Consider the following 24,800-nt stretch of genomic DNA (forward strand, 5'->3'; position numbering starts at 1 on the left):
GACCCGGGAAGGGACCCGGAAGGGACATGGGGGAAGGGACACGGGAGCCAGGAAGGGACACGGGGGAAGGGACACGGGGGAAGGGAAGGGACACGGGGGAAGGGACACGGGGGAAGGGACACGGGGGAAGGGACACGGGGGAAGGGACACGGGACACAGGAAGGGACCCGGGAAGCGCTGAGGCCTGCGGCGACGCCCCCCGCGCTCCCCGCGGCCTCGGGCCGCCCCGGCCGCGCTCACAGGTAGGTGCAGAGCACGAGCGGCGCGCGCGGGTCGCCGTAGGACCAGGCGGCGGGCGGCTCGCCCTCGCCGCCCGTGTCGCCGCCGGTGCCGGTACCGGTGCCGGTGTCGCCGCCGGTGTCGCTGTCGTTGCGGGGCTGGCTCCGCGCCGCGCCCAGCAGCACGTTGGCCACGAGCAGCGCGGCCTGCGCGCCCAGCAGCGCGTAGCTCAGCGGCCAGCCCCGCCGCCGCGCCATGGCGGCGCCCACCGCTGCTAGGAGACGCCGCCGCGACCTCCAGGCCGCGCCGCCGCCGCCCCGCCGGGAGCCAATGGGAGCGAGCGGCTTGAGGCCGCAGGGCGGGACACGGCCGCGATAGGCCAATGGAAGGGGAGTGGCCTGAAGCAGCAACGGGGAAATCAGGCGGAAGTGTGCGAGAACGAGCAGGCGATTGGCTACTCTGCTTGGTCGCTGGCCAATGGGCGAGGAGGAGGGGTGGGGACAGTGCCATTTCTCCGCATTTAAAGGGGCCGCGGCGGCGCAGCGCCACCTGCTTGGCGCAGCTCGACGCCATTTTGTCGGTGCGGCCTCGCGCCCTCGTGCGGGGTCCCGCGCGTCTCTCCCGCCGCGTGGCGGCTGCGGGGCCCTCGGTGCCAGCCCGGGCCCACGCGGTGCCGGGGGCCAGCCCCAAAGGTGGCGTCCCCGAGGCCGAGCTGCCCCCTCAGGGCTGGCGGCTCCAGGGCTGCCAAGGGTGAAGCGCTGAGGGATCCTGAGGTAACGCTGAGGTGTCAGCGGGCCTCGCCTCCTTGGCTGCGCTAAAAACGTGTGTGTTTGTATAAATACGTGTTAGAACTGGGAATATAGGCCAGGCAGAGTGTGTAATTTGATTGGGAAGTGGCGTTAGGAGCGTTTGCCCCTGAGGCCATGATCGGGTTGCTGGTGTGGCGGTGCCAGCCGGGGCCTTGAGGCACTGGGGATGCCCCAGGCCCTGCGTTTGCATTTACACTGTGTTTGCAACCCGAAAATCAGGAAAATCAGCTGTGGGGAGGAGGTGGAAGCGGCTGCGTTGGGGTTGGGAGGAACATGGGATACACCTAAAGTTGCTATTTTTTAAAAAAGTTATTAATATTTTATTATTTTTTATTATTATTTTAGCTATTCTACGTAATGGTTCATAAATACCCTTGGTCTGGCAGAGAGCTGTGCTCAGCCCTTGCTCCTGTTTGGAAAAATTGCGCTGCCCAAGAACTGAATGTCCAAAAGGGGACAGAGGAGATCCAAAGCTTTATTTGAATAAAGGGAGAGTCCACCAGGCACATCCCTGTTTTCCACAAGCTCCTTGCCCATAGGAGAACTGTGGGGGGGGAAAAAAACCTCGACAAAGAGCAGGTACCTGCCTGGGGGGCATGGATCCCCTGTCCAGGCACCCATCTTAGGGCATGGATCCCCTATCCGGACACCTGCCTGGGTGGGATGGATCCCCTATCCGGACACCTGTCTGGGGGAGTGAATTCCCTCTGTGGGTGCCCGCTTGGGGAATGGATTCCCTTGCTGCTGCCCTCCCTGTTTGCTTGAGCACAACATGACTCGCTGAGCTTCCCTCCTGCCGGGAGCCTCTTCAACCCTCACACGATCTTGGTGCACTCTGTGAGACCTCTCTTTATTCTTGGTGTGTTGGGCTGTGCTCTCCATGTGTCATTTCATGAGCCTGGCTTCCTCTAGAAACTGCTCCAAAAGCCTAAAGCATGTGGAGGAGGCTGATATTGGTGAAATAAAATAAAAGGGAATGCTTGTTTGTAGAAGTCCTTTTACCAGGGGAGAGTAGTTGTAAAGGTTCCTGTTGTTCAGCCTTGTGTCTCTGGTCTTGCAGCATTCTCTTTGCCCGTGGATGTGAGAATTGCATCTTGTGCTCCTACCACAGGAGAAAGAAAACCAAGTCTCTGCTCCCAAAGGCTGCTGGAACAACTGTTTTTTATTTTTTAATTCTTTTTTTTTTTGGAAAACACCAAATTCTGCCTGCCTTCCCTGGATGCTGTGTGAGGTCCTGTTCCCTGCTACACACAAGCCCTTTGGTGAGTTGTTGCTTTGTCTCTCCATCTCCAGGATAATAAGCTCTGTTCCCTGTGAAATTATTTGTACCATCAGACAGGAACATCATCCTGTGTCTCACCTGCAGCCTCATGTCACTCAGTGCGTCCGCTTCCTGTGAAGCTTTATGGTTCCCTCTATCGGGGTGCATAAAAAAGCACTTGTAAATTGGAATTGTGGGAATCCCTCCTTCCCACAGAAGCTGGAGAGTATCTCCTTGTTGGAGCCCGGGAGGACACCTGAGGAGCCGGGAATCTACCTCCTGGAAAAACAGGATTTTTGGAATGCTACAGGGCAGATGACTGTTTGCTCTTCACAAAGCAACAGCAATAAAAATTCTTATAATATCTCGGGGATGAGGAGAGTTGTGGCTGTTACTCAGCCTGCCACGTGCTTGTCAGTGCCTTTTTCTGTCTTTAAAAAAAAAAGTACATTCAAAACTGATTTTTAAGCAATGTAAGTGTCAGGAAGATCCCTGTGAGGGTGGGGATTTGGGATGTATTCAGCTGATTCTTGCTAACAGCCTTCAAAGGCTGTTTTGTTGCTTAATTTTGTTCTGTGTGTGCTGACTACCCGCCTGTGGTGCAAATCCGGCTCTTTGTCAGCAGCAAGATACTTTTCCAGCATTGCTTTTGGAACAACACACAACAAAAACACCAAAGAAACGTGTAGTGTAGCACAATTGAAAGCCAGAACAGGTTACCAGTATCTGAAAAGTTGTCAGTAAAACCTGATTTTCTTTATAAAGGCGCCCTGCATCTCACTGTACTAAAGAGTGCTTTTCAATGACCTATTCCGTAACGTGACTGATGTGTCACATGTTGTTTATTTTGTCTCTTCCCAAGGAAGACACTGCTGGGAAGGTCTTTAACACGTTGCTCTGCCATTAGAGCCAGGCCAAGGCAACACGTATGACCCTTAGAGCGGAAGGCAGCAGAGTAGGAGCTGCTGTTTCATTCCATAGGAGTTTATTTCCATTACTCACCCGTATCCCGCAATATTACATTGCTAACCCGCAGTTTTCTCTCCAGGTAACGTTTGCCGAGCGGTTTTTGGAAGGAAAACTCGGCAGGATGCTATTTCACCACGCTGCTGGCGGCTCTCCTCGCCGATGGGATGCAGTGGCTCCCGTGGACATCCCACACGAGCGCCTCCCGGGACCAAATCCGTTAGTAAGCGCTCGCCTAGCACACTAAGGGGCCGCGTGTCCTGCCCCGTTTCCGGAGGGCTCTTCCCCCGCCATCCGTGTCCCGGTGCGGCCAGGCCGGGCGGAGCGGCGGCGGCGCTGGCTCCACCCCGGGCGGGTGGTTTCGGCGGAGGCGGAGAAGGGGGGACACTCAGGGCCCGGCCTGGCGGCGCAGGCTCCATACGGGCCGCGACGCCATGCGGAGCCGCAGCGGCCTGGCCTGGGCCCGCGCGGCCGGCGGCTGCCTCTGCCTGCTGCTGCTGGCGGCCCCGAGCCGCGCGCAGGGCCGCGCCGGTGAGTGCCCGCGGGACCCCCTGCCCCGGGGGGCAGCGCCTGGCCCCGCGCTCGGCACCCCCTTCCCTGCCCCGGCGCTCCGGACGTAGGGCCTGGCCCCTGGGGTCGCCTCATGGGTTTGGACACCCCCCCACCCCCCCACCACCACCCTTTGCCTCCCCCAAGGCTGCTCCCTGGGTCTGTTCATGTGGTCGGAGACCCCCTTTCCCTCCCCTAGAGCTGCCTGGGTTTGGGGGGGTGAGTCAGGGACACTATGGTGGGGGGTGTCGCAGTGCCTAAAAGTCACCAGACAGGAGGGCGCTGGTGGCACAACCTGTGTCCTGCCCAGAAGGACCCGTGCCCGAGTCCGTGTGCGGGACCTCATGCATGGGCGCAACAGACCCTTTGTCTTGGGAGGACTGATGTGGTGCCCGGAGGGCATCCTGGTGAACATGGTGAGCTCTGGGGGAGCTCCAGCCTTGGAGTACCAATATCTCCCCCCATTTGGGGGTGAGAGCATCACCCTGGCTCTACCTCTGTAGTGGCTGGGTCCCCTGGCCAGAGTGAGCTGTCACCTGCACTGGTACAGCCACACACTAGCAGGGATTGCTCTTCTGTAGGAAAAGGGAGGTTGGCAAGAGCTGAAATGCCTCTAATGCCACCGAACTGACACGCTGTTTTATTTGTAGGCTTTCCTATTGGTGACTGTTGTATGTAAAGGGCTCACTTTTCATTGTTTTCTTTAATGCTCCGTGTGATACCTTGAGTAGAAACAGGGGCTTTTATCACTAATGGAGAGTTTTGCCGTTAGGATTTGTGAGGTCTTATTGAGGGATGCTTTCTAACACTCACGTTTTGTTCTGAGGAAAAAATGCTCTTGCTGTGGTTACTTGCAGTTGTCTACCAGGTGAATTTCTTGCTTTTCAGTATCTTGGGGGCTGAGATTTTTAGGTCCTACCTGAGCATGGGAGGAAATACAGGCTGATGGGCAGTGTTTCTTTTCACTTGTTGAGGTTTCTGTTGCAACTAGTAATGCTGAATGGTTGATAAAAGATGGCAAATCTTCTCAGCTGTGAGCAGGAAGAAGGGAGAAGCAAAGTCAGCTGTGTGAGTGGATCTGGATTCATCCAACATCTTGGTTTTGGGATGTAACTGCTTTGGGCACTCCCCAACAAATAGGCAAAGGAGACGGAAACAGAGGCACTACCGGAAACATCTCATTGGAAATGACTGGACCAATATATCATATAATGACCTATAGCCTTGGGAGATGATGTGTTGTCGGTTACTTATTTACCTCCTATTTCTATAGGGTCTGTAGTTCAGGCTTTGGCTATGTAAGTTCATTCAGGAACTCTGGCATCCATTTGGATGGGCCTGGATTTTTCACTAGTTGATTTTCTTCTCTGTTGTTTGATGTGTTGCAAACAAAATGGGATGCTCTAGCCGTGCTCCACCGTTTCAAAAGGATTTTTTCATATATTTAAGCCCTTTGGTGAGAATTTTCTGTACTGTTTGGTTAAGATAACTCTTTTGTGCAACTCATGGAAAACGCAGTTCTGCCTCACCTGTTTTCCAGCAAATTTGGGACAATTGTTCAGCAGCGCAAAGAGGTTTTGTGGTTATTTCCTCTTCTGTGAAGAATAAAAGGAGGAAAGAAATTTCTATATAGCTTCTCCTAGTGCTTTTGTTTTGGGGAAGGAAACTTGAAACGTAACTCTAGTTTTTGCCTGTTTCAATAATTTCTTAAGCTAAAACCTACAAAAAGAAGAGTGGAGGGGCATGAAGTGCCCGCTCAATTCCATGGGGTTCTGTGATTGAACTTGTAGTGTGTCATTTCCTTTAGTAACCAAATTTCAAGATCGTGACAGCTCCGAGGAAGAAGCTTTCCCATGAACCGCCGCTGTGTGAAGCGAGTTGACATCTGCACGTGGGATGAGGCCTGAGGAAGTGAGTGGGCTCTGTGCGTAAGCCCTCTCCAAGCCAGTGTTGGGGCAGTTCATAGATGAAAGGGCAGGAACTTCGGGGCTGTTGACCCTGGAGGAATGATGTCCGTGATGACGCTCACACCGTGGCCTTCGGAATGCAATTTTACAAGGAGCAAGAGCCCAAGATGGAAAGGATGCTAGTGATAATACCAGAGAACAAGAGTGATGGTCCTTTTTGTGCCCCAAAGTGTAGTTAGGGCCTTCCAGGAGAGTTAGGATATGGCTTTAGAAAGGGAAGAAGGAATAGTAAGAGTCTAGACAGGAAATTCTTACAGCATTGGTCTGGTTTTCACAGGGGGAGGTGAGAGCAACCATTGCTGCAGAAGAGCTCCCTTACTCTTGCTCTGAGTAAAGTGGCTTTCTTCAGTGTTAATCTTCAAGTATTCCCAGTGAGTAATAAATCAAGTACGAGTTTGTGGCTTTTGCCATGCTAGTTGTTCACCTTTTCCTAACCTTTTAAGGAGGCAGCGTGAGGCAAGAGCAAGGGAACCAGGAGATGGAAAGGAAAGTAAGAGGAAGGAATGTGCTCTCAAGGGGAGCTTGGCTCATGTTCCCAGGTGTTTTGGAGCTGGAGAACCACCCTGAACGTGCAAGGTGCTGCTTAGTCCTGGAGGTGTCATAAGGATTGAAACTGGTGGCTTTGTAGGAAAAGGTCCAGCTTTTTACAATGGATTTGTTAAAATGCTCTTTTGGGTAAATCTGTAAATATTTTCATAAGGTCTCAGACAATATTTCTGTGGTGAGAGTGAAGTTTTCCTTTGCAGTAATCTGGAGAGTCCATCTCACTATCGCTGTGGTTTTGAAAGGACAAGTGCAAAGGTCTTGTGCTGCCAAGATGGGCATCGCTGGCTGCACAGATGTGAGAGGGTGCTAAGAGGAAGCACCTTGGCAGGAAAGGAGATGAGCCGTGGGGTAGGTTCAGCTGCACATCACTCAGTCGTGCTCTCTGTGATGACAAAAATAAGCCTGTAGCCTTGTAATCAATTAAAAATAGAGGTTAAATTAGCAAGTTGGTGTTTTGTCGTAACAATGTGCTGCTTTTGATTTAAATATATAGCTAACAGAAAACCCAAACTCGTTGCAGCTCACTGAAACGTGCAGAGTTCTCAGGTTTAAGATGTTTTTGTCTGAGCCTTTACAGTTATGGTATGGTTAGAAGTTGGATACAGTCACAGAATAAACTTGAAGAGAATATTAGGAATGCCTTGTGTGTGATAGTAACAGTTTCCTGGCTTGGTTGGAAGTTTTCTCACTTGAGAATTCAGCAGAGCACCCGCTCGTGGTGGGTATCCTCTGTGTTTAAGTTCGCTGGTAGAGCACTGCAAACAAATTTGGGTCCTGTCAGAGGAACGTGTTGGTGACGTTGACTCTGAAGACCTCATTTGGATTGTGAGTGAAGGAGTTATTGGAGAAGGGTGATAATTGGGGTGAACTATTCTGTGTAGGTGGTTGTAGCTGCGTAAACACTAGAGCAGCAGCTCAACTTCTGCTTCAAATGCCAATTGTATCTGCAGCAGAGTAGGTACCAAACCACTTGGTGCTGGAAAACATTGTCAACTGGGACCTATTTTGATGGTTTCCAAGCTCCCATGTGCTGTGAAGGGTGCATGGAGCTTTCCCTGTGGATTGGGGACAAGGAGGGGAAGATGATTCATATTTTCCTAGTTGCCACTGGTGCTTGGTAATTAAAGCAGTCTCTAATGAGATGAGGTGAGTACAGTGGATGCAGTTGCTTTGTTCACCTCGGAAGTGCTGCACCCAAGGATGAGTGATAAGCAGCACGTTCTCAGATGCTGTGGTAGGGAATGGCATCAAACTCAGCCCACAAATCCTGGTGGCTACTATAAAATTTATTGCAAGCCACGAGGCCTGAGATCCACACTTACCATAATACAATTTTTTTCTACAAGGGACTGAGCAAAAAGCTACAAAAATGAGCTTATTTTGAGGAAAGTAGAATATAAATATCTTCAATCATCTTACATGCAAGCCAGCTAAATATCTCATTTCTTTTCCTATCACTTCTGCTTTTCTTTCAGAACTAGTTGCTATGATTTAAACCATTTTTACCGTATACTAAAATATGTATTTGAATGCTCACAGTGACCATCTTGCCCAGGAGGGAGCAACTTAATACAGATTTAATGCATCTGTTTGTGTCTTTGTAGCATGCTGGGATGCAGCGTTTGTTTAAGAGCCCGACTGCCACAAACCACCTTGAACTTGCCACAATTTTCCCTTGTGCTAATTAGGTCAGGCTGAATCCGTTTTTTGTTCCCCGAGCGCGATAAGGTCTGGCTGTGTTTGTCGCAAAAGGGCAGTGCATGCGGGATGGGGCTGAAAATGGCCAAAGTATGGCGGAATTTAGGTCATTTTGCTCACACTTTTCATTTCTGTCTTGGGAAAATGTTGCTTCCGTACAGATATTCTTTGATGGGCCGGAGTAGCAGCACATGGTGAATCACCTTCCAAACTGATAGTAGCAAAGTGAGGAAAGGAGAGCACAAAGTAGGGAAGTATTCTGAGGAGAAAACTGTAATCTTGCTTCTTGCTGGTTTTCTAACATGCAGCTTTTTAGGATTATGCTGTTTCCAGAAAATCCTCCCAGTTATGTTGGCTTTATGTGATGATTCACGCCTTTGCCTTGGTTTTCCAAGCGCTTTCGGAGGCACTTGCAGCTCTCGGAGCGCTGCAAGGGCTGATCACTGATTGTGCCCTGGTGTTTTTGTAGGGCTTCTCCGAGAGTCTCCGCAAATATCCTGTTCCCCACTTCAACAGAGGCACTTCTGGAAGGGACTGAGGAAGCAACAAGTGCAGAGCAGCGATTTGCTAGAGCTTAGGACTGGATGTGAGCTGAAAACATGTGGCTGGGAATGAGAAATGTAGAGAAATGATTTGCCAGAGCATGTACTTTTGGTGGCTTATCCCAGGGAAGGAAATAGCCCTTCCCTCTCCTGTTTTCTGGCCAAGGAGGAATGAAACTAAACTCTAGACTTTTGCCTTCTGTGTATGAAAGGGAGCAACGTGTTTTAACCCTCTCCTGATCAGTGCCAGTTGCATGGGGCTGTGCATCCAAAGGCGTCTTAGGGGTAGGGATTAAAGCAGTCCTGTTCTGGAAGCACTAATCTGAGGTCATGCTCTTAGGATAGCCCTGAAGTAGCACAGAGCTTTGTGCAAGGCTGCAAAACACCAGCTCATTTGCGATGCGTTCTGCAAACTGGGGCCTTTGCTGGCCCCAAGGAGAGTTTTTTTTTTGAAGGAAACAAGCAATTTCTGCAAGCTGTTGCCTCCTAAATTGTGTGGAGTTTTCTGTTCTTTACGGTTAACTTGCTCACAGGAGCAGAGCTGCTCCCTTCCCCCTAGTTCTAGGTCTGAATCTCCTGATGAGCTCATTGATTCCATTGCTGTGAGTTAGTAAAACGCTGCTCCCAATCCCGGATGCAATCCCAAGGCAGCCGAGCTCCTGCTTTCCAGGGGGAGTGGCGCTGGAGCGGAGTGGCTCTGCCTTGGGAATTGGATTTGCATGTGCAATTTATTGTTTGCCTACTTCGTGTAAAACTGATGCTTGCAAAAACTCATGTCCTGCTTCTCAGACCGTAGAACGTTGCTCATTTCTCACTGAGCTGGAGAATGTGAGATAACCTGATAAATAACTTGTGCTATCTGCTGCGAGAAGCTGCTTTGTGCTGCGTGCCTCCATTTCACCTCGTTAGCTTTCATCAGGGCCCCCAGTGCTCTTGGAACATAATTAGCAATCCCGGCCTTTTGTCGGAGCTTTCTGGCTGGCACCCGCGGGGTGGAGGGCAACGCACTGAGTTCTGCTCCGGGCAAAGCGGTGGCAGCCGGAGCCTCCGGGAGCCTGTGGGAAGAGGCTGTGTATCTGTGAGGATGCTGGGCATCCGGAGCTATAGATGGGCTTCCCTGTCTTTGTGTGTGTCCTTGAACTTGTTCTTGGTGCCGGCCTCCTTTGTCAAGCGCTCTGGCTTGTGCTGCTGAGAGGTGGGGTTGTACGAGGCAGCTACCTCTGAGGGACCAACTGGGTTGCTCCCGTTGATAGCTGGATCAGTGGTGCTCTCGAGTGTTTCAGCCCTGCCCGCGGTGACAGGGCTCCTTGTGTAGTGGCCAAGAGCTGCAGGTAGCTGGTTTCCTCTCTCGAGGACCTGCTCCGTGCTGTGTTGTAGATCTGAACTTCAACAAATGCCTGGGATTCATTGGAGACTTGAATCAGAATTTCCAGAGTTGCGGAGTGTTTCCTTCCTACCAAGTGGCTTTCCCTAAAATTGTGTTTTCTGCCTTGTGCCTTTCGGCCTGTTTTGTTTCTTTAGACGCTGTAACCTGATAACCTTTTCTTAACCTTCTAGGTTTCCAGCAGGTTTCTCTGTTGTCTTCCTATGAAGTTATAATTCCACAGAGGCTAGGAAGAGAACGACGAGAGGCCTCCAATGTCTCCTCTGTGCAGGTACTGGGCATTTTTACATATATTTTCATTCAGACATCTACTTCTTAACAAGGTCCATCCAGAACTGACCTTGATTTCTCCCGTGGGATCCTTATGCTGGGAAATGCCCTGGGTTTGCCTGGAGAAGGGCCTCAAGCAGCCTGGCCTAACTCTGCAACTGGCTCTGCTTTGAGCGGGGAGTAGAGACCTGAGGCATTTCCCAGCCTGAATTATTTTGGTGTAGCCATGTAATTAAAGACTGCACTGAAGGCATTTGGATTAAAGCAACTGTCGTTCCAAGTCTTACAAGCATTGGCAGAGCTTAATATTAACAAGAATGCCTTGTAGTTTATTGCAGTTGGGAGCTCGTACTCCTGCTGTGATATCTAATATAGTAATCAGGTGATCTGGCTTATTTATGGGGCCTCGTTACGGAGTGCAGTGTTAATACAAGGCTGTTGGAGGCACAGGCTCGCTCTGCGTATTTGGGAACAAAACTGTCCTTTTCTAGCTGTAACTAAACATTATTTCCCCCCTGGAAGCCTTAGAAATACAGAATAAGAAAACCACACAAAGCTGTTTTGAAATAGTTTTTTCGTGTGACTTTTTAGCAGTTACAGATGAAAAGATGCCAGGTTTTAGCTGGTTCTGAAGAGTGTTCTTTTCGCTAACATGGAAAAATCAATCTTTTTTTAACATACAGGACAAGGTTTCATATGGTATTGCCATAGAGGGAAAAGAATACACTATTCATCTAGAAAAGAACAAGTGAGTGAATTTCTTCATTTCTTCATTACTGAATTCTGGTTACTGTGGAATATTGATCCTAGTTCTTGAGAGAAATTATGAGGATTCCTAACAGCTACAGAAAAAAGGACAATGAAAGCAGATGGGGTCACGTAGATTTGGCCACCAGCCAGAGAATTTGCGGAGCTCCTACAACCCTGGTGATCCCTGTTCAGGAAAGGAAGTAGTAGTTTGCTCAGAAGGGATCTGGGAAATCATTGCAATGACTCCCTTGTTCAGGTCTAAAAATAAAGAAACGGAGCTATATTTTGAGTAAACATTTTGACTTTCTCCTGGTTTTATTTGTTGTTTTAATGTGTTTGTCCTGTCTCAGTGGTGTCAAATGAGGAAGCTGACTTCATATCCAAGGTTTTAATGTGCATAACGTAGAATGTAGATGTCCGGTTTTATGCCTGGGTTTAGTCTTTTGGAGGATTACTGGTAGCAGCATCCAATTTCTCTTACAACCACCCTCAAAATAGACAAAAGAGGAGCAGTTATTTAAATATCCAAGCCCCTGGGGACCCTTTTCTGGCACTTGCTAAGCCCCTGAGCCTCAGGAACGTGGGAATTGAGCTTCACTGTTGAATGGATTTACCAGTATGGCTTAGCAGTCTAAATTATGGGAAACTTTCCCAATGTTCTTTCTTCCTAAACCAGGGAACTGATGTATTGGGGTGCACTTTCCATCTTCTGCATGAAACTCAGCAGTTTGCTGCTTTTGGTCTTTTTTGGTTTAACCTAATGAGGTGCTGCATTTATTAAATAGCCCCCCGTTACATCCATACAATTGCCTGAGTGTCCTTGATGTTGCTATAGGAGGTTTATTCCTGATGAGTGTACTGTTCCCCAGTGAAGTTCTGGTGGTTTTCCTTTGGAATCTTTTCCTTAACAAACTTCAGCCTATATATTCATGACAATTTAGGTGAGAATATATCACCTTACTGTGCTCCTATTGTGTCATAGACATTTCCTGATATTTCTCTTGTATGCCTTCTGTCCCCTTTCCTCAGAGACCTGCTGCCCAAAGATTTCACAGTGTACACGTATAACGAGGAGGGGAAGTTGCAGTCTGAAAAACCAGATGTCCAGGTAGATTTTTCTTTCTTTCCACACCTCTATCAACATTGAGTAGAACACTGAGCATCTACAATTTGAGAGAGTTGTCTTATCAGTTTGCTGATTATCAGTTTACTAGGTTATTTCTCATGTGTTGCAGTATTCCCAGTAGGAATCTCTGGTTTTGGCTGTGAATCTCTTTCCAGCTGTCAGATACCTCATTATGTGGCAGCAATGCTGTTTTGTCATCAGGTGAAGTGTTTATATCCCTCTCTGGAAATAAGTCCTGTCTCTTATGGAGCAGGACATGCAGAGCAGCTGTCTGGACCTTGTTTCATGACTCAATCTGGTTTATGCACCCCATAGTCTTCCAGACTGGTCCACAAGGCAAAGTGAATGGTTAATTGACTGCTAAAAGGAGGAGATGTTATCAAGTCTGGAGAACCTTTGGTAGGGAGAAAGCATTTAGGAGGAAATATCCAACCTGTACATCCTGGTCCCTAGTTGTCATCTATGTAGCTTTGGGATTCTTCTGTTAAAAGCATTTGCCTTTTCCCATACAAGTAGGCTGCTTTCTAGGATGTTTTGGGCAAAATTAATTGCTTTTGTAGAATGAGAATAGTATGATATGAAAAGCAGGAGAGGATTTTGAAGGGCTTCGCTCTTATCAGCCTTGTTCCCTCAGAAAGGGACTGTTAGTCATGTGTGATTCATAGGGTCTTGTTTTTGCAAATGGAGCACTGAAGCCAGCCAGCTATTTACTTCGTAATTATGTGTCCAGAGGATGGCAGAGGAGTCTTCTGCCTTCCCAGGACTGGTTGGGGATGTGCTGTGCAGCTGGAAAGTTTGGACACCTCAGTGCCTGCAGGTGATAGCAGGTGGTGACCGTTTCCTTGATAGGGAGGTTACAATTTGAATGCACTCCTCAAAAAAAAATGTTTTCTAGGGGTTGAATGATGTGTTGGCTCAAATCCACAGGGAGAGGTCTTAAAATATTTGAGGCAGGGTGGAGGGCCAGACTTGAAAGCAGGATGGCTTCGTTTCAAGTTAAGAAATCCACTCTCTGGATGATGCTCTAGCCCTGCTTGCCCAGTACTAATATCAGCAGTGCAAGCACCGACTGCAGCTCTAGGCTGAAATAGGTGAGTGGGATTTTTATTTCCCTCCCCTGCAGGATCACTGCCATTATCAGGGATATGTGGAAGGGGCCCTGGATTCTGCCGTTGCTGTCAGCACCTGCTCGGGGCTCAGGTAACAAAACTCTCCTCTTGTATCGTAGCCAACATGTGATTTTTAGCAACTTGCTGAGCCAGGAACAAAAGTCCTGCTCTGTTTATTGTTCAGCCAATTTGAAACTCCCTGGCTAGGACCAAACAGCAGTAGTCTGCCCTTCTGCAGGCTGTGTGTTTTATTAATGTAGAGGTAGCAGATATTTGCAGAATTGCTAAATAAGTTGATCAGTGCATTTTCATATTGGAATCCGATCATTTTTGGCACATTTTTTTTGGCTTATTTTCTGATTTGGCTAAAGAACCGCTTCAGAAAAAATAGTATCTAGTACAAAACCTGAAACTGAAAAACAAATCTTACAAAATGGGTCAGAAAACTTGAATATCTCTCTATTAGAAGTTTGTATTTCTCTAGTTCTGTGTCATTTGGAACCTGCTTTGTTGCCTTGCTATGTCAGACACGGAACTAGCAATACTAAATTAAGCATTTTTGCTTAAGGCTCATGGTTTAATTTCTCAGATGTTGAAAAGACTTAGGAAAATGTTTAATACGTGGTATTTGTGCAAGCCCCTTGTTCTTATGCAGAGACTGACATATAGATACAGTTATTAAAGAATAACCTCTGATTTACTATTCAAACCTGGGACCTGTTGTCTCTTCAATGCGATTTCTTGCACGTTCCTACATGTCAGGGGGTTGCTGACGATTGAGAACATCACCTATGGGATTGAGCCCATGGATTCCTGCTCTGGTGCCAAACACCTCCTGTACCGCCTGGAGAACGTGAGGAGGGAGCCTGTCGCCTGCGGAGTAGCCCCGGAAGGTGCCGAGAAGGAACACGCAGAGGGAAATCACTACCCCAGTATGACTCAGCTGCTGCGTGTGAGTTCTCCTCACCTGCCCCTCGAGCAGGTCTTGTGTCTGTCCAGCTCATAACATGGAAGCAGCTCCTCAGCTTTCCTGGTATTTAACACACACCTAAAGATTCTGGAATCAGGGCTTCCTACCCCACTTCCTACCCCTGTGCTGTGGAATCCTGTTTCCACCACATGGTTTCCCTTTGCTTCTGCACCCAGCAGCGAGCTCAGGGGCTGGTTAGACTGTGCCCTGGCAGGGATGCTGCAGAATCTCATGCAGTTCCTTCTTTTCTCAGGGTAACAGCTTGTTTTGAAGGTCTCCCTTGTTGTTGTTTCCCTTCAGTTCCTATCTTTCTGCCCTTTTATAACAGTGTATGCTGTCTTTCAGAAGAAACCTATGTGGAAATCAAAAATGCACTTTTTCAAGCACTGTGGAAGTCCTTGTACAGCTGAAGTTTAGCATGAAACACCTGTAGAGAAGTAACTGTTGCTTTGATTCCACTTCTTGATTTTGTCTTATTATCATTCTGACACAGGATGCTTGACTATGTCTCTCAAACCACCAGCAGTATCACCTGCAGTGTGCCCTACCATGCTGAGTGTTGCTGGCTTGCAGTTCCTTAAATAAACATGGAATTGTCTAAAACGCCTTTTTTCCCCTCAGAGAAAGAGAGCTGTCCTACATCAAACAAGATATGTGGAGCTGTTCATAGTTGTGGATAAAGAAAAGGTAGGGGTTGTCGTCTCATCCCTTTCCCCAGGAGTCGACCTGAAAAGCCCATTGGCCTCATTACTCCTAAAGGGATTAATGAGAGACTAACACTAACCAAGGATATACAAATACGCCGACTTAAAACTGTTTAAACCTGTCCTAGATGGGACATCTCAGAGTGAATTATCAGAGTTTCTATCAGCAGAGATTCTGCTCACAAAAGGGAAACACATACCAAAAACTGCCCTTCCTGTTTTTCCTCCGTGGCTGAATGGCAGCAATGCAGCTGCTGTTGCCTTCCTGAGCATCTTCTAGGCAAGGGTTCAAGTTCTTATCTTCTAAGACTGGCAAAGATGTTTTCTGTGCTATTTGTCTTAAAGTAGTTTTCCCTTTTTCTAAGTTGTGTCTGTTGCCTTTTCATGACCACCTTTGTTTTTCTTGCAGTTTGAGGATTTTGGGAAGAGTGAAACAGAAGTGAGGGAACACATGGTGCAACTGGCAAATTTCCTTGACAGTGTAAGTTAACGCAGTGCTGAGCAGGACGAGGATAATGCTGCAGGCAGCAGATGTTCAGCTCTGTTTACTTTTGCAAACTTAGAGGGATTCACAAAGCACCATTTGTCCAGTATTTGCAGCATTAGGAAAGCTTTTCCTACCGCTCAGTTCATCTGCAATTACCCTACCTGAAGCAGGAATTATTTGGGGGAATTCTTATGTAGTGTCAGGACAAATTATTGCAATAGTGGTGCATAAGGAGCACAGGAAAAACTGTCTTTCAAGTGTGTAGGGTATGTCAGAAGATGCTTATTTGTCAGCACTGAGGCTCCTTTTTTACCTTTTTTTTTTGCTTTTAACCTCTGTTTTCCCCCCTCCCAGATGTACATCATGCTGAATATCCGCATTGTCCTCGTTGGTTTGGAGATCTGGAAGTACGAGAACATCATCAGCACGGATGGAGGAGCTGGTGACGTGCTGGCAAACTTCGTGCAGTGGCGAGAGAAGAACCTGGTGATGCGCCGAAGACATGACAGTGCCCAGCTGGTTCTGTGAGTTGGAGCTCTTTCCCTTTGACTTCGAAGCAACCTGTTTTATTCCTCACTAGGTGCACTCTGACCAAAGCAGCCGTTGGAATTCCACAGAGAATCCGGTGTAATCTGCCATGTTTTATGTTTATGTTTATGGAAAACATTCCAAGTCAAATGATTTTGAAGAACATTCTTCTCCTTGAATTCAGTATCCACCCTCTTTGACAGATGTACTGCTAAATAGCATTTTTTTCATGTCTTGTGTCATGCAGTTTAATATTTTGCCCTGCATAAAGCTCACATCTGAAATGTGAGGAACTTTTATCAGGAGATATATTGATGTGTCTTGGGCTGCTTTGGTTGGAAGTGAGCATCAGAGTGCTGAGTGTGGCAGTTTAATTGCACAAACTGCTTCTGCAGTTGGTGTCCAGAAGCTATTTGCAAGGTTTGGGTTCTGGCATGTGGTGGTTAGTTTGCCTTTCCCTGCTGCCTCAAACTATCACGGAACTTCCCCAGGTGTCCTCTTGGACCCGCTTCCAGGCTGCCAGGCTCCTGTGCACTTCCCAGAGATAACTTGGGAAGTGCCTCCCAAAGGGAGAGAAAAGCCAGAGGTGAGAGCACCCTTCACCCAGGGGCAAACACTGACCTGCCCCCATGCAGAGCAGAGCCTGACCAGAACAGCAGGAAAGAACCGTAGCACCCTTAAGAGCACTCTTTTTTTGGTGAAAAATGAGTATTTTGTGCCACACGAGCAGAAGCGATGCCCTGAGTGCCTTTGTGGGTGAGCTGTGTGCTTAGAGGCCTTGTGTGTTGCTGTGGACTGGAACTGTTTGACTTCTCCTGTCTTTCTCTCGCTGTACCCTAGGAAGAAGAGCTTTGGAGGAACAGCTGGAATGGCCTATGTGGGAACAGTGTGCTCCAAGAGCCACGCAGGAGGGATTAATGTGGTAAGATAGCACTAGCAGTCCTGTGAGTGTAAACAGGGGTTTCTTTGCACTTCACAAGCCCTCCCAGAAGGGCAGAATCTCTGATAAAACAGATCCTGTGACTTAGGAATACAGAATATGCAATATGTTGCGATTTCCTGGTGGTTTCTGGCATAAAATAGCCTGGATCATGACTTTTTTTTACCATCTCCTGCATTCTCTGCCCAGCACTTGGTGCTGAAATCTGTCCTCAAGTGTCTACTTTATCTCCATAGCTATGAACTCCTTGTAGCAGCAAGAGCGCTCTGAATTTCCTGAAGATGTGTGAATGGAGAGATTGCAGCAAACATGTCACTTAGTGCCAGTTATGACTGTTTTTGGTGCCCAAATATGTGCCCAGTCAATACAGATCAGAGCCCCCCCCTCAGATTACTTAACTGAGCAGCCAAAAGGCTGTAAGTTGGCTTGCTGTTCTTCAACTTTTGATAAAGAGGGTATCAAAGAGCTAAAAACTAACTGGTTTTAGTGTCCCAGGTTGGTTAAGCAATGACATACACAAAGGGTCTGAAAATCATAGTAACATAGTGACAACCACCTTTGGGTTTTGGCCCACGTGTAGACGCTGACTCTTGCTCCCTATTAGCTGCCCACGGTGTGTGTTTTGCTCTTGTGCAGTTTGGAAGGATCAGCATACAGATGTTTGCATCGATCGTCGCTCACGAGCTCGGCCATAACCTCGGAATGAACCACGACGATGAAAGAGTCTGTCACTGTGGGGCCAGCAGTTGTATTATGAGCTCTGGAGCATCGTAAGTAGCTTTGTCAAAAGCCAAAGCACTTCCAGGGGGTCAAAATCCCCCCTTATATATTTTTCAGGTCACCTTCATTTTTGCAAACCATTATGGAAATCTTACAGCAGGCTCGTGAGGAAGGCCAATATTCTCCTTGCTTTAAACGTGTCTGAGTTGAGTTGGGTGTAAAGTGCCCTTCTCTGCAGGGGATCTAGGAACTTCAGCAGCTGCAGTGCAGAGGACTTTGAGAAGCTGACGCTCAGCAAGGGTGGGAGCTGCCTGCTCAACGTCCCCAAGCCCGATGAAACCTACAGCGTCCCATACTGTGGGAACAAGCTGGTGGACGCCGGCGAGGAGTGCGACTGCGGTTCCCCAAAGGTTAAGAGCTCGTGGATTTTTAGGCATGCTGCTTGTGTAACCTCGGGTGCTTCCCGTTCGGGTCAGGGTGCCGAGGAGGACGTGGTTTCTTGACCCTCAGCCTTTCCATTCACAGGAATGCGAGAGCGATCCTTGCTGTGAGCCTGGCACTTGCAGGCTTCGAGCGGGAGCGCAATGCGCCTATGGCGACTGCTGTAAAAACTGCCAGGTAAGAGACCCCAAAAAAACCCTCTTTTGCAAGTGCTGCTCTGTGCAGTTCCCACTCAGAGGGTCACCCTGAGCGCCCACAAAGGCCTTTAGCTCAACACCCATTTACTCAGGCTGTGCTGTGACTTGGGCGCAGCCTCTTCTCTGCCATCCAATTCGTGCTTTCTGCCGCATTTTTCCCCCCTCTTTTCTTAGTTCCTGCCTGGAGGAACCGAGTGCCGGGCGAGTAGCAACGAGTGCGACCTTCCCGAGTACTGCAACGGCACCTCCCAGTTCTGCCAGGCCGACTTCACCGTCCAGGACGGCCACCCGTGCCACCACGAGCAAGCCTACTGCTACAACGGCGTTTGCCAGTACTACGATGCTCAATGCCAGGCTATCTTTGGCCCAAGTAAGCAAGAGCGTGGTGCTGTTTTGCTTGTTTAATACATAGGTATATAAATATAAACACTTGTTTAATACATAGGTAGCTGCTTTTTTAGTTTTTCCTGGGGCTAAGGCCCGCTGGCTTTGGCAAGAGATTTGCAGTGGTGGAATTTCAGGGCTTTGGTTTTGGGGTCTGCTTGTGTTCCTTGCTTGTGTTGGTGATTTCAGTGCTTGCTTTCCTGCCCTTGGCAGCCCTTTTAGCAAGGGAATTCCGGATTATAGGACTATAAGGAAGTCTTAGACTTACCCGACTGTAGAGTTGACTAAGTGTGCAGACTGTTTTCCTCTTGTTGCTTAGAACCTGCTAAAATTGGTCTTTTCACCTGTTTCTATCCTTTTGGTGAAACTCTTCTGCTATCTGTGCTGCAGTAGAAAAGCTGAAGGGTGGCAAGGATAAGTGAGCTGAGGAAGGGGGACGTGGTGATGATGCAAAATGTTTCTGTCTCTACTAAACTGGGTTTCTCTGGGCTGTTATTTTCAGAAGCCAGAGCTGCCCCCAACATCTGTTTTGTTGATGTGAATTCCAAGGGCGACAGGTTTGGCAACTGTGGCTTCCATGGCCATGACTACAAGAAATGCTCCAGCTGGTAAGTTGAGCCTGATGCATCAAGTAGGTCTTTAAATGTAGCGTTTAGGTTTTTAAGAATCCTTTTATTCAAGTGTTGTGGGCTGGGATTTTATAAAAGTGTAGTGGAGAGAGACACCTTATCCCGCTATCTCATTTATATTTATATCTCATTTATAAAATATGCCAAAGGGAGATGGCTTAGGAAAAAAACTCTTATAACTTAAGAAATAGCTATTGGCACTTAAAGCCCTCACACTCATGCATTTATTAGTTTTTTTGTATGCATTTTTAAAAAAATATATATATTATCTCACTTTATCTTGCAAGTAGTAGTTGATTTGTCTCATCACAAGGTCCACAGAATGTCAAACTGGTTGTGTTTAATGTATAAAGATAATAAAAGCATTTGGAAAGAAGGGATAAACCCATATTCTTGCAGCCCTGAAGTGATGAGCAGCTCTCCTGTGTTTAAGCAGCTCTCTTGTGTTGAAGCTAACTCTAGTTTTGCTCTTAAATAATGTCAATAGTCTTCAGTAGGGGGCAAAGATTGTATGAAGTGTGTTGAAAATCTTTCTCTGAGTGAATTCAAGTGTCTTTACACCATTCGCATGTTGGTGTTGTAGGAATGCCATGTGTGGGAAGCTGCAATGTAAAAATGTGCAGACAATGCCTGTTTTTGGAATTAAACCTGCCATTATCCAGACTCCTGTCGGAAACACCATGTGCTGGGGTGTGGATTTCCAGCTAGGCTCTGATGTCCCTGATCCAGGAATGGTGAATGAAGGCACCAAATGTGATACCGGAAAGGTAGTTAGCAACAGGTCAATAGTGAATTCTTCAAGCAATAGTTAAAAGTTTTTACATGTGAATATAATTTTCAGCTCTGTTTCATGAATGTCTGTGGCCAGTAACTTGTTGATGCCTGTAGCTAATGCAAAATTAACTACGCAATTAACTACATGCACTGTGGTGCACGTGCAGATAAAAAATGTGAACTCTTTGATTTATAGAAGCAAAAGAAATGAAGCCTCTTCTTAGAGCAAACCAAGATGTGTCTCTCTTCCTTCACTCCATTAGATCTGTAGGCATTTCCAGTGTGTGAGTGCCTCCGTCCTGAACTATGACTGTGATGTACAAAGAAAGTGCCATGGGCATGGGGTAAGATATTCCTGATATTCCCCTTCAAGTGTTAATTCTGTTAATTTTTGATCGAACTTTGGCAGTATTTCTACACACGAAGCAATGTCCTCTTCTGTGAGATCTTTGTTACAAGAACACTAGATATTCTAGATATTTTTGTAGAGTCTATGACTGTGCAAATATATATTGGCAAATATATAGGTTTATATAATAGCTTGTTTTGCACTTTTGAAGCCTGTTGCCCTTTTCTGCTTAGGGCCTGTAACTAATGTGCAATAAAATGATTGTGACTGGGTATCCAGTGAGAGAGAATCCGTGAGGTTTGGGGCAGTTGATTTTGCTGAAATAAGCAGCTTTTTAGTCCTGTTAATGAGAAAACTACCTTTAACAGGGAGTAAATATTACCCAGAATTGCAGTCTGAGCAAGTTTTCTAATTTTGAATAACAACTTCATGTTTCTGACTTGTTTAACTTCGGTAAAGCTGTCTTTACAAACTGGCTCTGCACAAGACGGCTGATAATTATTATAGCATTGTTATATTATAACATGATTAAAAGATTTTTTGAGGGTTCTGAAGTTTATTTTTCCAAAGGAATTCCTGATTTTTACCATACTTAATGTAAATATGACACTGTGCAGCTCGCAGAAGCAGCAGCCCTGCTCGTTCAGCAGTCAGGATAAATAATCTGTGGAAAAGCACCCAGAACAATCCCTGGGCTTGCTCAATCCCATGAATTCTTGTGGAGTGACAGGACTCGTCCAGCCTGAGGGCTGGTTGTTTAGGTGTGAGAGCGGAGTTAGTTGGTGGCTAAAGGTCACCAGGCTGAGTGACAGGGAAGGGACAGACCAGACAGTCCTGGCTGCTGCCTCGTGCTTTAAGAGCCACAACCACTTATTAAATTTTTAGATATTCGTTCACCAAATGAGTGTATTTCTGACTCTTCAGAGGAATATGGCAGTGAATTTTCACAGCATCAGTCCCAGCGTTTCTTTGTGGCAGTTGTGGCTTGGTCTCATGCTGTTGTCTTTCTAGGTGTGCAATAAAAACGGCAACTGTCACTGTGAAGCAGGCTGGGCCCCTCCTCACTGCGATACCAAAGGCTACGGAGGGAGTATTGACAGCGGACCCACCTACAACGGCAAGTAGAGTGAGGGCAGCTCCCACAGCCTGGGACCTCTGCAGGGAGCCTTGAGTCTGGTGGCAGAAGGGCTGCTGATGGAGCTTTCCACCAGGATTCATTTGCAAACGGATCTGGTTGAGGTTTGGGCCTCGGCATAGCACAGCCCTTTCCTCGGGGATGCCGGAGACGCATCCACCTTACGGTTTCATTTGCCGCCTTGGGCCCAAATCACCTTGGACTTCTTTGTATCCAAGCTGGAAATTGGACCCTGTTCCAGTTTTAGATCCCAACATGAAATTTGGCCAAGGTTCCGGGTTCAGCTCGATATGGAGATGCTGTTTTGTGCAGCGGGAGCAGAAATGAGGCCTATTCTAGTATCTCTTTGCAGTTTGTGAAGGCATATGAGGAAAAATGAAGGTGAGAGGGGAAAGGAAAGATCAGTCCCTTCTGTGACCTTCTGGTTGTGTTCAAACAGTTCTCAGTGTTGCTAGATACTTGGGCATTTACATTGCAGCCTTCCTAGATTTTTCTTTTCTGCCCTTAAGAAGGTAAAATAATTGCCAGATCAATCCTACTGTGAAACCCCCCTGCTCCATGAGCTGAGTGGGGGTAACACCATTTAATATCTATTTTTTTCCCTTTCTCCTTCTTTCCCCACCAGACAAAGACACTTCGCTGAGGGATGGGCTGCTCGTTTTCTTTTTCCTCATCCTCCCCCTGCTCGTCGCTGCTGCTCTGGCGTTTGCCAAGAGGGACAGGCTGAAGCGAGGCTTTCGAAGGCTCATGTCACGCTGCCACTCGTAAGGATCTTCCCCCTTTTCCCCCTCTTTTCTGCCCTTTGGAAGGAGTCCACAGGCATTTCTTTACACAAGCCAATTCCAAAGCGTGGGGGCATATTTTACCCCAAAGATAATAAGCAAATATCTCTGCATCGAGTGAAGCTGATTCTGGGCAATGACACAGAAAATTAAGGTTATTTTGCATGGAGGAAGTTCAGAGGACTTTCTTTTTGCCTTTATACTCATTGCCATGCAGTGGTTTTATGGTTTGGGTGCCCCAGCTTTGGTGCAAAGTGACAAATAAAGATGATATGGTCCTAAACAGAAAAAGGAATATGTGGTTGCTACAACACGTGGCATACACTGTCCTCCTGAGGTGTGATATTTGCCAAAGCTGCTTCGAAATCCATCTAACAAATAGGATTTATAGCCTGTTTGGAGAGGTCACCTGCTCACAGCTGCTCTCTACTGAATTTCAGGTCCTTCCAGTCGCCACCTCCTAGAACAGAAGCTGAACCCAGAGACTACCAACCCCGGGGCTTTTCACATGGGATGCCTTACGGTTCCAGAAACCTGCCCGTGGTAGGAATCGTCCTCTGCTCCTCGCTGCGTCTTTTGCTCTCAGTCTCCAAAAACCAGTTCTTTCCGAGCCGCCCTTGTACTGAGGGGCTTAGAAGGCGAGAGCAGGGGTGACGTTTACCCATCACCCTGTGATTCACCGTAAATGTTAATTAAATGTTGTTTAAGGCTTAAATTTGCCCTTAAACAAAAACTATTCTTTCCCCAGTGCAAATTTGTGAATATTCGTCCTGTTTTCTTCTCAGGAGGTGGAACCAAATACGTTTCCTGTGCCATCCTACCCAGCCAGCCAGCATGGTCAGCAAGCTTACTACTACCACCAGTCCTACCACCCGTCGCCCCATTACCAGGCACCACAGCCCCAGAAGCTGCCTACAAGGTTTGTTGAATTCTCTAGATGATATTTAGGGTGTTTCCCTAAATGCCCTCTAATGCCCTCTATGCGAGCCGGTGTGTCGAAAGCATATTTCTTTTTGCTCCATTTAATGCTTTGGAACTGAGCTGCTAATTCCCATCTCTGTGTCTTCTGTCCCTCTTTGCAGGCCGCCGCCTCCGCAGCAGAAATGTGCCCCTCAGGGACCCCCGGCCCCCCAGAAACGTTTACCTCAGGGACACTATATCCCCTCTCGCCCTGCCCCTTTGCCTCCCAAGTAGCTCGGGCTGCCTCGGGGCTCTCGCACGAGCCGAGCTGGGCGCCGCGCCGCCAAACCCGCAGCCTCCTTCCCGCGAGCGCGGGCTTGAAACGAGGAATGTCAGAGACCTTCAAATACCTCCAGCAAAGCCACGGCACCCGAGCACGTCGTCCCCTCGCTGCCGCCCGCCTGGCTCGGTCGCAAGCGGGCCCTGCAGTTGAACCCTGCTGGAAGCAGAGCCGCCTGAGAGTCACTTGGGTTCCACAGGGAGCCTGAAGAATGAGCTTGTCCCACTTGTCCTCCTTAAACGTGAAGACCTGAAGCGTAAAAGGTGCCACCATCACAGCAAGAAAGCTGGGCAGTTTAAATAAACCCACTTTGCGTGGGCTGGAAGGTGTTAATCCACTTGGGCATAAATGGCCCAAGCGAGGAAGGTATCGATGTACTTTTTCCAGAGGAAGATAAATATATTTATCAACATGTTTATGCACGTGTATCTGTCTCTTGAGGTGTAATAATGTGCTCGAGCTCTTGCTTCCGTGCTGACTGACACTAAGCTGTGCTCTGTGGACTTGAATTTAATGGGTTGAAATGAGTACTTTGGAGTGGCTAAATGAGAAACCTGTACTAATTTCCACTAACGGTGTGAATGGGCAATAAAAATAAAGGTACGAACGAAGAAGGACAGGGCCCTATTTTGGGTTTAGAAAAGCTTGTTTGGGTGTTTGGTTTTAAAGCCTGTGAATAACAGTCCCTGCGGAAGCAAAACCCAAGTTTCCTCAGCCTGAGCTTCCCCAGGCCCTTTAATGAGGGCCTTTAATGAACCCTCCACCTCCTCTCGGAGGCTTTAGTGTCAGTCGGGATGTCCCCATAAGGGCACTGCTTAAATCAGGTTATTAATGACGTGTCTGGCAGGGAGTGTTTTAGCGCCGGGGCTGGGTGGAGATGGACTCTGGTACCCAGGCCCGAGGCCCTGGTGATGGGCACAGCCTTGGGGGGTGGGAATCAGGTGGCTCAGGCGCCTCAGCCCAGCCCCGCTCTGTAAATCCCCCCCCGGCATCGCCAAGAACCTCTCCTCTGTGTATATACACCTCCATAAATATATATATATATAGTTTGCATTTGCAGTAATAAAATACTTGAACTCCTGTGGTTTCCCGTAATGGAAGGCTGAGATTTCTAACACCCTTAAACTACCTGGAATAGCCCCGGATTTGCAGGTGAGGGTGGGTTTGCTTGGTCTCAAAGTCGCCTTGGTTGTGGTATCCTGCTCCCTTGGGACTGTCCCTTGGGCCAGGGGGGACAGGGGCCTATATTTAGTGCTATGTAAAGCTGGAGGTGGGAATTTAAACTGTGCTGAAATCACTGCCTTTTCCTCCATCTCAGTTTTGA

General features: G+C 47.9%; 2 protein-coding genes across 4 annotated transcripts in view; one reads left to right on the top strand and one right to left on the bottom strand.

Annotated features, from left to right (window-relative positions):
• Positions 1-476, bottom strand: part of TM2D2 (TM2 domain containing 2) — a 4,059-nt gene extending 3,583 nt beyond the window's left edge. Inside the window, exon 1 of the mRNA XM_026045865.1 lies at positions 241-476. Coding sequence (XP_025901650.1) covers positions 241-476 — 236 coding nt within the window. The remainder of the gene's footprint in view (positions 1-240) is intronic.
• Positions 477-929: 453 nt separating this feature from the next.
• On the top strand, positions 930-24,405 carry ADAM9 (ADAM metallopeptidase domain 9). 3 transcript variants are annotated; one of them, XM_026045872.1, is made up of 25 exons: positions 930-1,041; positions 1,374-1,607; positions 2,089-2,290; positions 3,338-3,478; positions 10,115-10,212; positions 10,895-10,959; positions 11,991-12,069; positions 13,211-13,287; positions 13,959-14,148; positions 14,788-14,853; positions 15,280-15,351; positions 15,712-15,881; positions 16,726-16,807; positions 17,462-17,595; positions 17,784-17,955; positions 18,071-18,163; positions 18,358-18,553; positions 19,070-19,175; positions 19,780-19,963; positions 20,234-20,314; positions 21,331-21,436; positions 22,080-22,218; positions 22,677-22,779; positions 23,022-23,155; positions 23,319-24,405. In XM_026045872.1, the coding sequence occupies exons 3-25, from the start codon at positions 2,248-2,250 to the stop codon at positions 23,428-23,430; spliced, it is 2,643 nt and encodes an 880-aa protein (XP_025901657.1). In that variant the 5' UTR covers positions 930-1,041; positions 1,374-1,607; positions 2,089-2,247; the 3' UTR covers positions 23,431-24,405. The 3 variants fall into 3 exon arrangements, with proteins under 3 accessions (XP_025901657.1, XP_025901658.1, XP_025901659.1); XM_026045873.1 differs by having other exon boundaries at positions 930-992; XM_026045874.1 differs by lacking the exon at positions 1,374-1,607 and having other exon boundaries at positions 930-992.
• Positions 24,406-24,800: the final 395 nt, after the last annotated feature.

The sequence above is a fragment of the Nothoprocta perdicaria genome, unplaced genomic scaffold (assembly GCF_003342845.1).
Source record: "Nothoprocta perdicaria isolate Ctin4 unplaced genomic scaffold, notPer1 scaffold_413, whole genome shotgun sequence".
Classification (NCBI taxonomy): Eukaryota; Metazoa; Chordata; class Aves; order Tinamiformes; family Tinamidae; genus Nothoprocta; species Nothoprocta perdicaria.

What these genes read in the sequence shown, in the direction of transcription:
- ADAM9 (XM_026045872.1), top strand. Translation starts at nt 2,248, where the DNA reads ATGCTGTGTGAGGTCCTGTTCCCTGCTACACACAAGCCCTTTG. An exon ending in TGCTACACACAAGCCCTTTG is followed by an intron (nt 2,291 to 3,337) that starts GTGAGTTGTTGC and finishes TTTTCTCTCCAG; the next exon opens with GTAACGTTTGCCGAGCGGTT. An exon ending in ACTGCTGTAAAAACTGCCAG is followed by an intron (nt 18,164 to 18,357) that starts GTAAGAGACCCC and finishes CTCTTTTCTTAG; the next exon opens with TTCCTGCCTGGAGGAACCGA.